The 14,949-nt window shown below is 37.0% G+C and overlaps 1 protein-coding gene across 3 annotated transcripts in view; it reads left to right on the top strand.

The window, feature by feature from the left end:
• The window catches only part of WASHC4 (WASH complex subunit 4), a 39,243-nt gene that overhangs the window by 9,586 nt on the left and 14,708 nt on the right, over nucleotides 1-14,949 (top strand). For all 3 annotated transcript variants that reach the window (XM_053942267.1, XM_053942266.1, XM_053942265.1), the window contains exons 7-20: nucleotides 717-799; nucleotides 1,778-1,820; nucleotides 2,334-2,437; nucleotides 3,150-3,270; nucleotides 4,730-4,853; nucleotides 4,952-5,079; nucleotides 5,685-5,845; nucleotides 8,018-8,144; nucleotides 9,483-9,608; nucleotides 11,025-11,132; nucleotides 12,420-12,566; nucleotides 12,676-12,755; nucleotides 13,645-13,750; nucleotides 14,484-14,600. In XM_053942267.1, coding sequence (XP_053798242.1) covers nucleotides 717-799; nucleotides 1,778-1,820; nucleotides 2,334-2,437; nucleotides 3,150-3,270; nucleotides 4,730-4,853; nucleotides 4,952-5,079; nucleotides 5,685-5,845; nucleotides 8,018-8,144; nucleotides 9,483-9,608; nucleotides 11,025-11,132; nucleotides 12,420-12,566; nucleotides 12,676-12,755; nucleotides 13,645-13,750; nucleotides 14,484-14,600 — 1,575 coding nt within the window. The remainder of the gene's footprint in view (nucleotides 1-716; nucleotides 800-1,777; nucleotides 1,821-2,333; nucleotides 2,438-3,149; nucleotides 3,271-4,729; nucleotides 4,854-4,951; nucleotides 5,080-5,684; nucleotides 5,846-8,017; nucleotides 8,145-9,482; nucleotides 9,609-11,024; nucleotides 11,133-12,419; nucleotides 12,567-12,675; nucleotides 12,756-13,644; nucleotides 13,751-14,483; nucleotides 14,601-14,949) is intronic.

Below are 14,949 nucleotides of genomic sequence, written 5' to 3'. Positions count from 1 at the left end.
GACTCATCACACGCTGACATTTCCCTGATGAGATTTGTAAGGTAAATTAATGAGCAGATATTACTACAGTTAAGGGAAACTCAGATTAATTTATCCCGTTGTTCAAGGAATGCAGTGTTAAAATCCATTATGGAAATTAAGATACTTGTTTACATGGTCAGAGTTGACATGTTCTTACTCATTTTGTGTTACATAACCAAGCCTAAGTTCTGTTTTTGTCAGGCAAACCTTTCAAAGACATTGACTTTCTTTGTTTTAAAGCAGTATTCTGTGGCTTATCACTTTAACAGTAGGTACTGGCTTCTGTGGTAGTTTCTAATTTGAATTAGGCTATTACCAGTATCCGGAGTGTGACTCTTGAATCTAGTGGGGAAAAGGCACAGCCTCTGCTGGATATTGTCCCTGAAAGTACTTGGGCTCTGTTGTCAAGTCACTTCTTGCTGTCTTTGTTAAATTGCACCAACACTATAAATGGTCAGAGTTGTACTGGAAGCTTGTGTTTGGTAGTTTCTTAGCTTAGTCCCAGATCCTTTTTCAGAGCTGTTATTAGGATGTTTTCAGTCCTGCTGTAGATCTCTCCACTGACTTGGTTAGGGATGTAGTTGGAACTTCAGCTGCATACTCTGTAGTTTATGTTCAGTGTTTTTGGTGTAATGACAACTTGTGTATGAGGAGGATCTATATGTTTATATGCATTTTGTTTTCTTGTATTTCAGGAGCTGTCTTGCTTTGTTACCCGATGTTATGAAGTGGTGGTGAATGTAGTGCATCAGCTGGCTGTTCTGTATACCAGCAACAAGTAATTATTCCCTAAAATGCTGTATTGTTGTTATGTAGAGTTACATGTATAAAACAGGAATGTTCTATTTGAGGCATAGTCGTTTTTGGAATATTGCTATCTGGAGATAGTGCTTTGCTGTACAACTTTGGTCTTCATAAGCAGTTATGGAAATGGTTTTGTTTTGTTTTCAGAAAAAATAGTGCTTATATATAATGAGATGCAAGGATGTTAGTGTTTGTCATTATTAGTCTTTATGTTTGAGAAATATTGCTGATTTTTTCATCCTTGCTCTGTTTGAGAGGCTCCTCCTGTTTCTTGATACATAGCTTAAAAATCAAATCACTTCTACAGTCTATTTTGAAAATGTAAATCTTGGCATATATTCTTCACAGAACAGCCATGGTTTTAACATCTGATGTTTAGCATGGTAAGGGCTGTTTGGTTGAGCTCCTTTGAAAACTGTGAGGAAGGTTTAGTTCTGAACAGGATTGTTGGAGTTAGCTTTGCATACCTCTGCAGGACTCTCTATTGCTTTCCCATCCCCCAACAGGATAGCATCATTCTTCCCAGTTCTATTTGTTGCTTTTATTTTTGGCTTATACCACAGCATAAGGCAGACTTCCTGTGTGGTGCTGGATATGTAGCTTGGACATGGCTTGAGTAAATACAAAGTGATTTTATTTTCTGGGTGTGTCAAGGCTATTTGCATAACAGAATTGGGAATTGCTGACACACGTGTACACTGAATACACTTGGTGGTTTTAACCAGTCACATGCTGTGTCTTTAAAAATACAGTTTTAAATTTGATCAGAGCATACAGATTTCACACAGTATATACTTTTCATCAGGTTTTGATGGTCTTTTGTTTCCTGAAGGTACTATGTTAATGAAGAAAAATATACCCAGAAAACAGAGAACACACCATGATACAGAACTGATAAATATGATCTGTTCTAAGGATTAAAAAAACATTAAACTTTTGATTTTCTTTACAGGAATGCACCTAAAATTATAGAGACATCTGGAGTTCATTTTCAGGTGGGAATGATTTGGAACTCTTTTGCTTATGTTAGTATATATAGATCTTGATGATTAATCCTGAGAAAAACAGCATGAAAGTGACTTTAGATTACAGCTTTCAATTTAAAATTTTTATTTTATTAATCAGCTTTTTCTGGCCTTTATATGGGAAAGCCTGCTGTCTCCATGTCTGTCTATATTCTAAATTTCATAGCAACAAAGTGTTTGCATGCTCCCTTATTGCAATGTGTGCCTCTGCATATAGACAGTTTTAAAAATTGTGTCTTCAGTGTCAAGATAGATCAAGGAATTTAGTTTGTATGCAGACATCCCTTTAATGTTTCTTGTGTCACTACAAGTCAAATCTTTAAGCTGCCAAACCACAAATTCTCCTGTTTAACTCTCTAGCTGATATCTTGTTGGCTGAAAATATATTGAAAGGGACTGAAATTTTATGTGCCTCATATGACTGCAGTAAACTTTCTAATAACTAAAGTCCTTTTCTTTCTTTTTTTTTTCCTTCACAAACAGGCAATGTATGAGCATCTAGGAGAGTTGCTAACAATCTTGATCACTCTGGATGAAATAATTGACAATCATGCCACGCTGAAAGATCACTGGACCATGTACAAGAGGTGTGTCTCTGATGTGAAAAATACTCACAGCCTAAGACATAAAAGCATATGCATCTGTCTGAGTTCCAAGAAAGTGTGGGAACATGCATTTTGGTAGTCTCTCCAGAAATTTCAGTTAGGGGCAGGGCTAAGCTCCCACAGTGTCCTTCTAAGGGCACCAGGAAATATATTACGTGTTTGAATATCAATGTTGCATTTTCAGTGTAGGGTAAGCATCTTGGCAAACAATGTAATAGTTGGTGGGGTTTAAAGAATATTCAGTAAGAAATTTAGTTGTGTAAAGAACTGAGCTAAGACTATCCCTGTCCATACTGATCATGGGAATGGGCATACAGCTGTAAGAAGGGATGGCACCTTAAGTAAAAGCTGAAGAGTCAACTATTATAAAGGTAGCTGAATTAGTGGAATATTAACTCTGTCCTTGAAAACCCAAATAAATGGAAGTTACTCAAATGCAAATTGTTTATACAGACCTACTGTATGTTTTTGTTGATTATTTTGTTTGGTTGGTTGGGGTTTTTTTGTTTCTTGGTTTGGTTTTTGTGGGATTTTCTCTTGTTGTTTTTTGGTTTTGTTTTTTAATTTTGGAGTTGCTGCTTAAGGGCAGGAGGAGGGAATCAAAGCCTCTTATCAAAGTAGTGCAGGATATGATAAAACTGTGACTATATTTTAAGTGTGCTGTATGTGTGTCCCCCACATCTGCTCCTTACAGGCTGCTAAAATCTGTCCATCACAACCCTTCTAAGTTTGGAATTCCAGAAGATAAACTAAAGCCATTTGAAAAACTGCTGCTAAAACTGGAATGCCAGTTACTTGATGGAATGATATTTCAGGTAATGAACTTAATATTCCCCAATATGATAGAGGAAGCTTATATGAAAGCAACACTCTTTTCAGAATGGTTGGTTTGTTTGTTTGTATTTTGTTTTTGTTCCGGTTACAGTGATGTGTGAATTTGGCTCTGACATCTATGCCTGGGAGAAAAAAGGCTCTGTTGTAAGATCCTTTCTTGCTCTTCTCTTGTGCTTGAACTGTGCCAAGCTTTGAATGGTAGCAGTAAATGCTGACTGTTTTGCTGAACTAGAGAAACACAGACAGCTTGCCATTAAAACTATGTATTATCAGAATTCTGCTTTTGTCCACATAATAGTGAGCAGGTTTACATAGCATAGGTCTTTATTTTAGCTGCAAATTAAATAGTTTCCTCAGTAATTGTTAAAATATGTTGAGTGTGACCTGTCATTCCTTGCATACAAGACAGGTTGCTGTCATTAGAGACCACTGTGGTGGGACATACCCCTGAAATGTGCAGGATGAAAAGGATTCTATTACATTTTCTGTACACTTAAATTAAATGTGTTCATACAAGAAGCCATTTCTTTAGAAAAGTGTATATTACAGACATTGAAATGGGATGTTGTGGCATAGTGGGCAGAGGATAATGTTGTTGAACCTGGTCAAAGCAGAATCAGTTGCTCAGGTTCTGCCATTATGTCTTAAATGGCATTAGGGAAAAAGGGCTTGTTCTGTAAAAGCCTTCAAAAAGGAAATTGTAGGTAAATAATTAATCACAGTTTGGCTTATTCTTTCAAAGGACATTGCTACCAGCTATCCATTTTTCATGTTGTATTTCCGTAATGCTGCATAAGTACAAAGACTTCATTATAGGTTTGAGACATCAATAGGATTTGACTGGAATTTATTCAGGAAGTTTCTCCTCCTGTCCTGCAAATGCCTCTTCCTAACAAAAATTCATTAAAAATATTAGATGCGGTTCTAATAAGGACTTTTCTAATCACTTTGGCAAGTACAGAACGTGTCTCTGGTTTTTGACTGTCGTGGGGTTTTGGGAGCTTTTTTAAAGGTGTTGTGTGTGATTTCATGTTGCAAGGGCACGAGCCACATCCTACAAGCGATTTGTGTAATAATACTGATTAAAGGACAGTTAGTAACACATTATAATGTGATAATAAAATATGCATCTAGTTTCTTAGCATTAGCTCATCGAATTGCTTCTTTAAAAATGCTCCTTAAAGGAAATGGAAAAATAAATAAAATGGGGGTTGGAATGTCAAGTGTAAGAGTGTTTTAATATTTTCTGGTTTTATACTTAAAAATGTAAGCATAGTTAAGAATCTGTACATCATAGAAGGTTAAGGCCTACTTTAGGGGTTAGTCTTAAATCAATGTGTTCTTCCAGTATTCTCTTGAAAACTAGTACTCTTTCAAGGTCCAAAACTCATGGCATTATCTTGATATATTGATATTTCCCCCCCCCCCCTTTTTTTTCAGGCCTGTATAGAGCAACAGTTTGATTCTGTAAATGGTGGAGTGTCAGTGTCAAAGAACAGCACATTTGCTGAGGAATTTGCTCATACTCTTCGTACAGCTTTCTCAAACGTCGAAGCCAAACTTGGTAATGCAAGCTCATGCTTTTCCTGCCAGCTTCACTGTTCCTCAAATTGTTTATATTGTTTGTGTGGGAGTAAAATTCACAAGGGTGTGTTTTTTCAGGTGAACCTTCAGAAATTGACCAGAGAGATAAATACGTGGGCATCTGTGGCCTCTTTGTACTGCATTTTCAGATTTTTCGGACTGTAGACAAGAAATTTTATAAGTCATTATTGGATGTTTGTAAGAAGGTAAATGCTTTATTCTTTTGTCTTTCAGTAATGAAGTAGACAATTTCCTGAGTTGCATAGTGTAGCACAGACTTGGGAAAAGAAAGAACACAAAAAAGTCTGAAAAGAGAGTTAAGAATTTTCAATTTTTTATAACTCACCCCTGCCATTTTCTCTTAAAGGTGGTCTAAAATTTATGCACTTGCATAGCAGCAAGGTAAAATAAACTTGCCATTTCTATTAAAATCTTTCTTCTCAAGATTAATATGGCACTGAAGACAAAAATCTCTTTGAGTTATGAATACTCTGGTGCTGAATAAATGCTGTAGGTTTTGACCATGACTAGAAACATTTGTTTTGGAAGACCTCTAAGTGCAAAGTTGACTGGGATGTTTTCATATTTGATGGCATAAAGAAATTACTAAATTCTCTAATATTGTTTAGAATCACTGAGAGTGCATATAATTTTGCCCATGGTGTCCTTAGTGAACATTTAGGGAAACTTTTTAAACATCAATGTAATACTCTGTAGAAAGCAATTGCACAGAAATAAAAACTCTGTTAATTGTGTTTATTGCTACTTTGTAGTATTTCCCCCTCCTTTTTTTTTTTTTTTTTCTCCCCAGGTACCAGCCATTACATTAACAGCTAACATTATCTGGTTTGCTGACAATTTTCTGATTCAGAAGATTCCAGCTGCTGCCAAACTGCTGGACAAGAAAAGTATTCATACAGTTAAAACACAAAGGGAGAATTTTCTACAGCAGAGGGCCCAGTCACTTACCAAGTATGCATCCTCATACTGCCTCATGATGCTATTTGGCAAATAGTTTTTAAGCACGTGGGCTTTTTCATTCAGTGTAGTAGCATCTTGGGTGGTGTCTCTGTGGTGTTAGTCACTTGTTCCACTTCACTGCCAACAGTGTGTGTGTGTTAGTGTTGCTGCAAAAATTTTGGTCAAAACTAAGCTGCTTTTCATGTCATGCTTTCAGAAAAATATATAGTATTACATCAAAATAACAATGTTCCTGGCAATTCTAAATATATGTTTCAGTTACTTCTGTTTCCATATTTTCAAATTCCCTTTTGTTTTTTAAACTAGTGTCTAGTAACCTGGGCTGCTTTGTTTTCTATTAGGGCTCTCTGCTTTCTATGTGTTTATGGAGGTAAGTTGCTAGTAGGCTGATAGTGGAGCTTTCCTCTGCTTGGTGATGATACTTTCTTTGCAAGCATTTCTTTCTTTGTGACTGTTTTTATTGCTCGTTTAATGGTCTTTGAAATTATCTGTATTTGAAGAAAGCCTCCCTTGTTTTGTGTTCTGCATGTAGTGTGCAGCTCACTTCTTTGTCTTCTAAAATATGCTTAAAGATGAGATGGAATGTTTTTAGCTGCTAGTCCTAAGAACAAGTATCCTGCATAGGAAGATAACAGGACTAAGGTTTCAGAACAAAACAAGAAAGTGGAAACTGGGGTCTGTGGAATGGCAGTAAAAACTTATTTTGCACGTTGTCTTCCAGCCTGATACGTAAGCTGGCATTGGAGGTGTATAAGCTGTGAATTGGAGGGGAGGAGGGAAGGGGGGAAAAGGCAGCTCTGTGCCTGATTCTCTGACAGATTATTTTCACTTCTGCCCCGTTTCTTTTTCAATCCACTTTTTCCTGGCCATGATTCTTTCCTGGGCTTTAATTCCTAGATAGGGCATAATTGCACTGCTGCTTTGCTTCTGGTCTTGGGCAGTGGTACAAGTCTTAAGGTCAAGAAAAAGTTCAGAAAAACATCTTGGTATTCACATACATTTAATAGAAACATAGAATCATTTAACTTGGAGAAGGCCTGAAGGATGACTAGTTGTAACTCAGCAGTGCCAAGTTCACTAAACCATGTCCCCAAGGCCCACATCTACACATCTTTTAAATACCTCCAGTGATGGTGACCAGCCCTTTCCCTGGACAGCCCGTTCCAGTGCTTGACAGCCTGTTTGGTGAAGAAATTTTCCCAGTCTTCAATCTAAACCCCCTTTTGTGCAACTTGAGGCTGTTTTCTCTTGGCCTGTCACTTGTTACTTGGGAGAAGAGCCCAGACCCCACCTCACAAAAATCTGCTTTCAGGGAGTTGTAGAGAGCAGTGAGGTCTCCCTGGGTCTCCTTTTTTCCAGGCTGAACACCCTCAGCTCCCTTGCAGGCCTTATGCTCCTTCCCCAGCTTTGTTGCCCTACTCTGCACGCACAGTTTTGAGGATATTTTAATAAAATCCAGATTTTGCATCTGCTGATTTGAATTGTGCAAATAACTTTTTCTTGCTTGTTTACAAATCCTTGCACTGCCTTTGATAATTGGACTGTTCCCTAAATACGAGGACTCTTCTTAAAAGTGTAATTTTTGGTAACAGCATCGATGACCTAAATACTTCCCTGCTACAACTGCTGGAAGAAGTTGTATTACAGTGTCACAATTCTCTATTTAACTCTACTTAACCATGTATTAAAATTAGTGTAATTCACCCAGATAAACTTCTGTAGAATTATGTTACTTGTTATACAAATTATGCTTGTTTGTGTGTGTGTGTAAGCAACAAAAATTCAAACTGGGATGAAAAAAGGTAGCACCAGTGTTGGACTTTTCTGTCCAGTGTTTAAAAGCATTTTCTAACATTTTTATGTAGCCTTTTAATTTTAGGAAGTGTGGTATATGCACTGCTAAGAGGGCCATGTGTTCTCTTGAAAAGTAGATGATTTTTGACTCATTGTACAGACATAATTGGCGGACTAACTAATCCGTACCTGTAAAGAATTAAAATGTGAATGAATATAGGGTTCTGATACTTTTGGGAAGGTGAGTTATTTTGGGGACTGAAGGTTTAAAATATTTCCCTTGCAAGACTTAAAGTTTTGGAAAGAAATAAGAAAATCTTCATAATCTTCTTACTTTAAGTGAGCAACATTCTCTGTTTCCTTCCCCAGAGATATGCAGTCATATTATGTTTTTGTGAGCTCATGGATGACAAAAATGGAATCTATCTTGTCCAAGGAGCAGCGCACAACAAAGTTTTCTGAAGATCTTTCTAACCGCTGCAATGTCTTCATCCAGGTGGGCAATCTTCTAATGTGGTGTTGCAGCAAACTGATGTTTTGGTGCAAGCTGTTGAACATCAAAAGAAATCACAGGAGTTTTGTGATCATTGGTGTGTAATTTCACCATTTTCGAATTCTTATAAAGCTTTTAATGCCCAGTACTCTTCCAAGAAAATTTGTAAAAGGCCTTTTGATAAGGAATCTGGGGAAAGGGAATCTGACTAAATATTCAGTGGCTAGAATTTTGGATTTTTCTTTTAACATAGGAAATAGAGAAAGCTTCATCTTCTCTGTAGTAAAGGTTTTGAGTTTCTTTCCTTTTAAGCCATGAGGTACTTACAGTGGACTGAACCAGTGACTATTTAGTTTTATTTAGGACAGTACATACTCCCAGTAAAGGTTTTGTGTTGTTTCATTGTGCTTTGCCCAGTGATGGTACTTTGTAAGAATCTTACTATGTTCTGAGACAGCTGGTTTTTCTTTGGCTTACAAACAGCATGTAGTCTTAATGTAAGATGCATCTTATTTCTGAATTTATTTTTTGCTGGTTTTTATAAATATCTATCTATCTGACAGAAATTTGATGAGAATAGGTGTGTGAAAGAAGCATGATCCTGAATCTTCTTTAGCTAAAGATAGGCATGTACTAGGACCTGTGGTTTTTACATTTAAATTAGTTGTTGTGGACTTAAAAATTTGCTCCATACTGAATTGAATTTCCTACACCACTTACTGTCTTCTCTTAGTCTCCTTTTCTTTTTTTTAGTTTTACTTTTTCTTTGAAGTGAGTTTAATAATTGTCATGTTGTATATAATCAACATTGTATTTAAAAGCTTAGCATATATTGATGTAGAAATTACTAGTATCTTTATTGTGGGATGGACATTTCTATTTAGAAAGTGTAAAACTGTGTAAATACTGTCAGTGTATTTGTTCCACAGAATCTGGAAGGTTTAGATTGTTTTTGTGATGGGATGTTTCTTGGCGAGATGGAAATTGTTTGATGGATTGGTTTCCAATAGATTGAAATTATTAGACCTTTGAGGCTCTGTGATTTGATTCACTGTTGATCTTTGACTCACTAAATTGTGTTTTGATCTTTGACTCACTAAACTGTGTTTAATTGGAATGGCTTTAGAAGAGGTCATAGGCAGTTTGATGGTGTCTGCTAGTAAAAAGGTCTCATTCAGCTTTGGGATCCCAGGCTTGATTAGTGTAGTGGAGGGGTGGGCTCTGTTGTGCAGGGGCAAAGATTAGCTGTCTGTCATGTATGGAGCAGAACAGAGAACATTATTGACATGTGGAAATACTGGTTTTCATTTTTTCTTCCCCTTGTATTAATTTTATTTTTAGGGTTTTCTTTATGCATACAGTCTTAGCACCATCATTAAAACTACAATGAATCTTTACATGTCAATGCAAAAACCTATGACCAAAACCTCAGTAAAAGCCTTGTGCAGACTTGTGGAGCTTCTGAAGGTAGGTCACTGGATTAAAATTATTTACTTCATGTAGGAATTACAGAGAACATTGACCAAACATCCCATATTAAAAAGAAGAAACTGTGATGGGAAGTGTCTTTGCATGCATGGCCTCTTGTTTGAGAGTGGTTTGGTTAGATAATAGATTAGGGAGGTTAGGACTGAGTTGGTTGGTTGGTTTGTTTGTTTGGTGGTGGGTTTTTTTTTTTTTTGTGGTGGTTTTTGGCTTTTTTTGGGTTTTTTTTTTTTTTTTTTTTGTTGGGTTTTTTTTGGTTTTTTTGGTTTTTTTTTTTTTTTTTTTCGGTAGCTTCTAACTGGCTTCCTTAGTTGATGTCACAGAATGGTTGAGGTTGAAGGGGAGGAGGGGATCTCTGGAGATCATTGGTCTAGCCTATCCCTGCTCAGGCAGAGACACCTAGATCCGGTTGTCCAGAACTGTGTCCAGATGACTTTTGAATATCTCCAAGGATGGAGACTCCACAAGTGTTCTGGTCAACCAGGCTGTGACAGTGCTTGGTTACCTTCATAGTAAGGAAGTGTTTCCTGATGTTCAGAGGGAAACTCCTGTGTTTCAGTTTGTGTTCATTTCCCCTTGTTCTGTCTCTAGGCACCTCTGACAAGAGCCTGGCTCCATCTTCTTTGCACCCTCCCTTGTCATTGTATTTATGTACAATGACAAGATCCCCTCCAAGCTTTCTCTTCTCTGGCTGAACAGCTCTCCCAGCTCTCCCAGCCTTTCCTCACATGTGAGGTGGTCCAGTCTGTGAATTACCTTCATGGCCCTTGGCTGGACTCTCTCCAGTGTGTCCATGTTTCTCTTGTACTGAGGAGCCCAGAACTGGACCCAGGACTCCAGCTGTGGCCTCACCAGTGCTGAGCAGGGGAAGGGTCACCTCCCTTGAGCTGCTAGCAAAGTGTTGTCCAGTGGAGCCAAAGCTACCATTGGCCTTTTTGGGACAAGGACACATTACTGTCTTGTACACAACCTGCTGTCCACCAGGACCCCCCAGTCCTTTCCTTCCAAGCTACTTTCCAGTTGGGTGATTCCTGGTATATACTGATGTGTGGGAGATTGTTCCTCCCCAGATGTGGCACTTCACATTTCTCCTGGTATTTTTTCCAAAAGGAAGATACTCATTTTCAGGATAACTTCAGAAGGCAGTGGTGAACAAAACTTAAAAAAAAACCCAAACCAAAAAACAAAACTTAGGTCAGTCCTGAAACTTTTTTATGCTCCTGAATAGTTTGATTTTCTTGGTTTCTAAGGGTTAATTGTAACTGCTAGTAACAGCACATTACAAAATGGAAAGAGTCTGTATTTGGAATGTGGACGAGTTACACAGCATAAAGCCAAACTCCTAAGGCAGCAATTTTGGTAACTACATGAACTAATGTGTTTTGGGATTGACTTCAGGCAATAGAACATATGTTTTACCGAAGAAGCATGGTTGTGGCAGACTCTGTGACACACATCACTCAGCATCTGCAGTATCAGGCTCTTCACTCTATCTCGGTGGCCAAGGTATGTAATCCAAGTTCTAATAATTAATCTCCCTATCTACGTATTTTTAAAAGTGTTAAGTTTAGTTTAAAGTTTTTTTTTGTATTTTTTTCAACATCTGTAGTATAATGCTCTATCATAATCCAGAGGTCTATAAGCTTTCCAGTTAATTCCAAGCTTTTTCCTAGAAAACTGTACAACATAGATGGTTACCTGGTTTTTGACCAAGAACGGTTCCACTCTTCCTCTAAACTGCTGCATCTCTTGTCATCTTCTTCTTGTCTTCTTTTTAGATTTTATTTCTAGTGAATTTTCACAAACTGACCTTTGCTTACCTCTTTCTGATGCACATTCATAAAGCAATCTGTTGCAGGTCTAGGCAAACAGGATGTTATTTAAACCTTTGTCTTCTTGGCAAAATAGCAATACATGATGTCTTACAGGAGCCTACTGTGGACATAAATTCTCTTCCAGTGTGGGATAAAATGGCTTCTTTTGCTTGTCAAACCTTTAATTTCAAAATTGAGGTCAAAGGGGAAAATGAAACTTTACTATGCTTGTTCTGATGTATTATTGATTGGTTTTATTCTTTCATCACATTCAGTAGCAGAGTTACAAAAGATGTATGCTATTGTTACTGGTGCAGCTATGAAATTTCCTTTTTATTTGGCTGTAATCTCAATTTATGTATCTGGCATCTCTATATTTTCTAGGGTAAGCAAAAAAAATAGTTGTAGCTATAAAAACTTATATACAACTATATATATATATATGTAGCAGGAGTAGCATGAGCTGAAGAGTTTCCAAGCTTCAAAGTTGCTGAGCAAAATTGTATATCTTCAAGCACTTCATATACATATATATATATATATAGATATAGATAACTTTCATAAACTTTTCATATTATATCTGTAATTACATTGCAATTAATTTTAAATGAATAAAAATATGCTAAAACTTTTGCATTGAAGGATATTGAAAACAACACTTTTGTGAACAGTTCTTGATGTTTTGACTACTTTTCAGAAAATATGTAAAAAGGCAAATGTTGGTAAATAGAAGGATCCATTAGTATGACTTAACCTATGTTCATGTTGGCTGCACATATCCCAAGAGTATAGACAGGTAATATCACTGAATTGACAGAGTGAGTGAATCTGGATTCAGTTAACTCTGTTCACAAAACAGAACTTGTTTGCAGAGATACTCAATTTATGACAAGTCCACAAGCTTTGGGAGAAGTAGTAAGCTATTCCTTCTGGGCTTAGGTAACTTTTCTCTGAATTCTTGTGTCTTTTTGTCGTCAAGAAAAGGGTGATTTCTGATAAAAAGTACAGTGAGCAGCGCCTGGATGTCCTCTCTGCTCTGGTGTTGGCTGAGAACACCCTCAATGGGCCAAGCACAAGACAGAGGCGACTGATTGTTTCCCTTGCACTGAGTGTGGGAACACAGATGGTAAGTGCCATCATTGTTCCAGCCCTTCATTTGTTTGGTGGAGTGTCTTATGAAAAAAATACCAGCTTGTGATCTCATGTTTGTTTTTTTTTTTCCTTCATTTCTACAGAAAACATTTAAAGATGAAGAACTTGTTCCCCTTCAGTTAGTTCTGAAAAAACTGGACTTGATCAGTGAACTTACAGAGAGGTAAGCAGTGACAGCAGTATATGGAAGGTAGCATAATGTCTTGGAGGAGCTGGATCCTCACTTTGTGAATGGCAAAATCTGGTCTCTGCTTGCTGGTTGTGACTTTTGCATGTTTTGTAGACCAGGAATGAACAGAAAGAATTCCAGAGTTAAGCCAGAAGCTCACTTGACTTTGAGCAAGTCATATTTCACCTGGCTGTTGATTGTTTAGAAATTCTGTGACTTTCTTAGATGACTTGGTTTTAGATAAGCTGAAGTGTTCCCCTTAACCCAACCCCAAAATTTCTGAGTTAGTACCAGTCTGTCTGCGAGATTGGGCTGCTACTTTACATGTGAACCATGTTTTACTGCTGCTGTAGCTGTGTTCTGTGCACACTCAAGTTACATCATGCTGGCCATTAGTAAGCCAGGTGAATATCTGGGTTCCATGCAGCTTTTAGGAGAGAGGCAAACACCTTTAGTGGTTGACTCACAAGATACAACCTGTCTGCATTTATCCCAGGACTTTATTAGGAGTGGCCTGTTTCTCCTTTAACTTACAGGAGAAATTTAGAATATGTGTTTGATCTCTAGGCTACTAATTGCATGTAATACAAAACCAGGTATTTAGGACTTCACTGTAATGTAAAATTTAAGTCTTTCACAGACTTAAGTTAACTTTTTCTCAAAAGCAAGTACTTTTTATTTATAAATAGGCTAGTGTTAAAAAAAAGAAAAAGTTCTTTAATAAAAAACTTTCTTCTGAAGGTCAGTGCATCTGGAACATTAAAGTAATGGTATGAAACTTAGGCTTGAAATGCATTTGTCTTTAGTTTAAACATACTCACTGTGTTAGAAGAACACAGTTTTTTTTCCAAATCTGTGTCTAACAATTAATCTTTTATTACAGAGTTCGAGCACAATGCGACTGTTGTTTCTTATACTGGCATCGAGCTGTCTTTCCGATCTATTTAGATGATGTCTATGAAAATGCAGTGGATTCTGCCAGACTACATGTAAGTAATAATGTTACAACTCACTAATTGTTGTGACAGATTCAGACGAAGGGATGATAAACCTCAGACTGAAGCTCTTAAAGGAAAAGCTCAAAAAGCAAATCCCTGACTACTATTAAGTCACGCATTTCTTCTCATTGTGGAGGATATAAAAGCAATTTTTGTTCTAAATCTATCTATTAGATTTATTTAAAAAAATCTCGGACTGCTATTGTTAACTCTGTGTCTGTCTGTCTCTTTGTTCCTCTCTTCATTCTAATTTGAAATGAACACCTGCTAGATTTGAACATTAAAAGCCTTTGTTCCTCTTTGTGGTTACATATTTCTAAAGCAGATATCACTGTGTTCAGTGATTCTGTGTTGGATAGTTGTCCTGTAGTTTTTTCCACCCCTCCTGTCTTCTCCCCTTGTGGAAGTAATGTGTACTTGCTGCAGATGTGAATCAGACTTTGGCATGATAATCCTGATAAAAATCAAACATCTGTTCCAGGGTTGTACAGTACTGAAATGAATAAAGTGAAAGTAATTTCTGATGAAATAGCTAATAATTAGGCTCTTCCAGTCAGTAGCAAATAATACCTCAGATTAAGGACAGGACACTTCAGTAGGGTTTATGAAGTCCGTTTTTTAATAAAAATGGGAAGACTAGTGATTCTGGTTTTTGTTAACTTTGAGCACTGTTTGAGGTGGTGGTGACATATCTGTCTGTTAATAATATGCATTTTTTAATAAGTATATGTTTAGTGCACTACGGGACTGTGTACCTGCTATGATGCATGCAAGACACTTGGAGTCTTACGAGGTTCTTCTGGAGTGCTATGACAAAGAAATCATGGAAGTGCTCAATGAGGTAATTTGTTGTGGTTGGGAATTAAACACATCACTTTGCTTGAAATATCTTTAGCTTAGATTAGCATCTATTGTAGCAAATGTGATATGATCTGTAAAAATAGCACAGAGAACTTTGGTGTTAAGTGTTCTAATAAATAAGAAAGTATTTGGTTTGACTGACGATTTTGGTTATTTAAGACACATGTTTAATAGTATCTGTGTTGGCCGGAAACATGAAAATATTGCACTCAAAATTATGTAAATTAACAAAACCTCACTTACAGATTTGACTGTGCAGACAGAGGGGTGCTTTTTGTCAGATTAGCTTCTGTTTGGATGAATGCCTAAAATAAATGCTACTGTTCTTA

The sequence above is a fragment of the Vidua chalybeata genome, chromosome 5, assembly GCF_026979565.1.
Source record: "Vidua chalybeata isolate OUT-0048 chromosome 5, bVidCha1 merged haplotype, whole genome shotgun sequence".
Taxonomy (NCBI): Eukaryota; Metazoa; Chordata; class Aves; order Passeriformes; family Viduidae; genus Vidua; species Vidua chalybeata.
The sequence above is the reverse complement of the archived record's forward strand: the minus strand, read 5'-3'. Positions and strand labels throughout refer to the sequence as shown.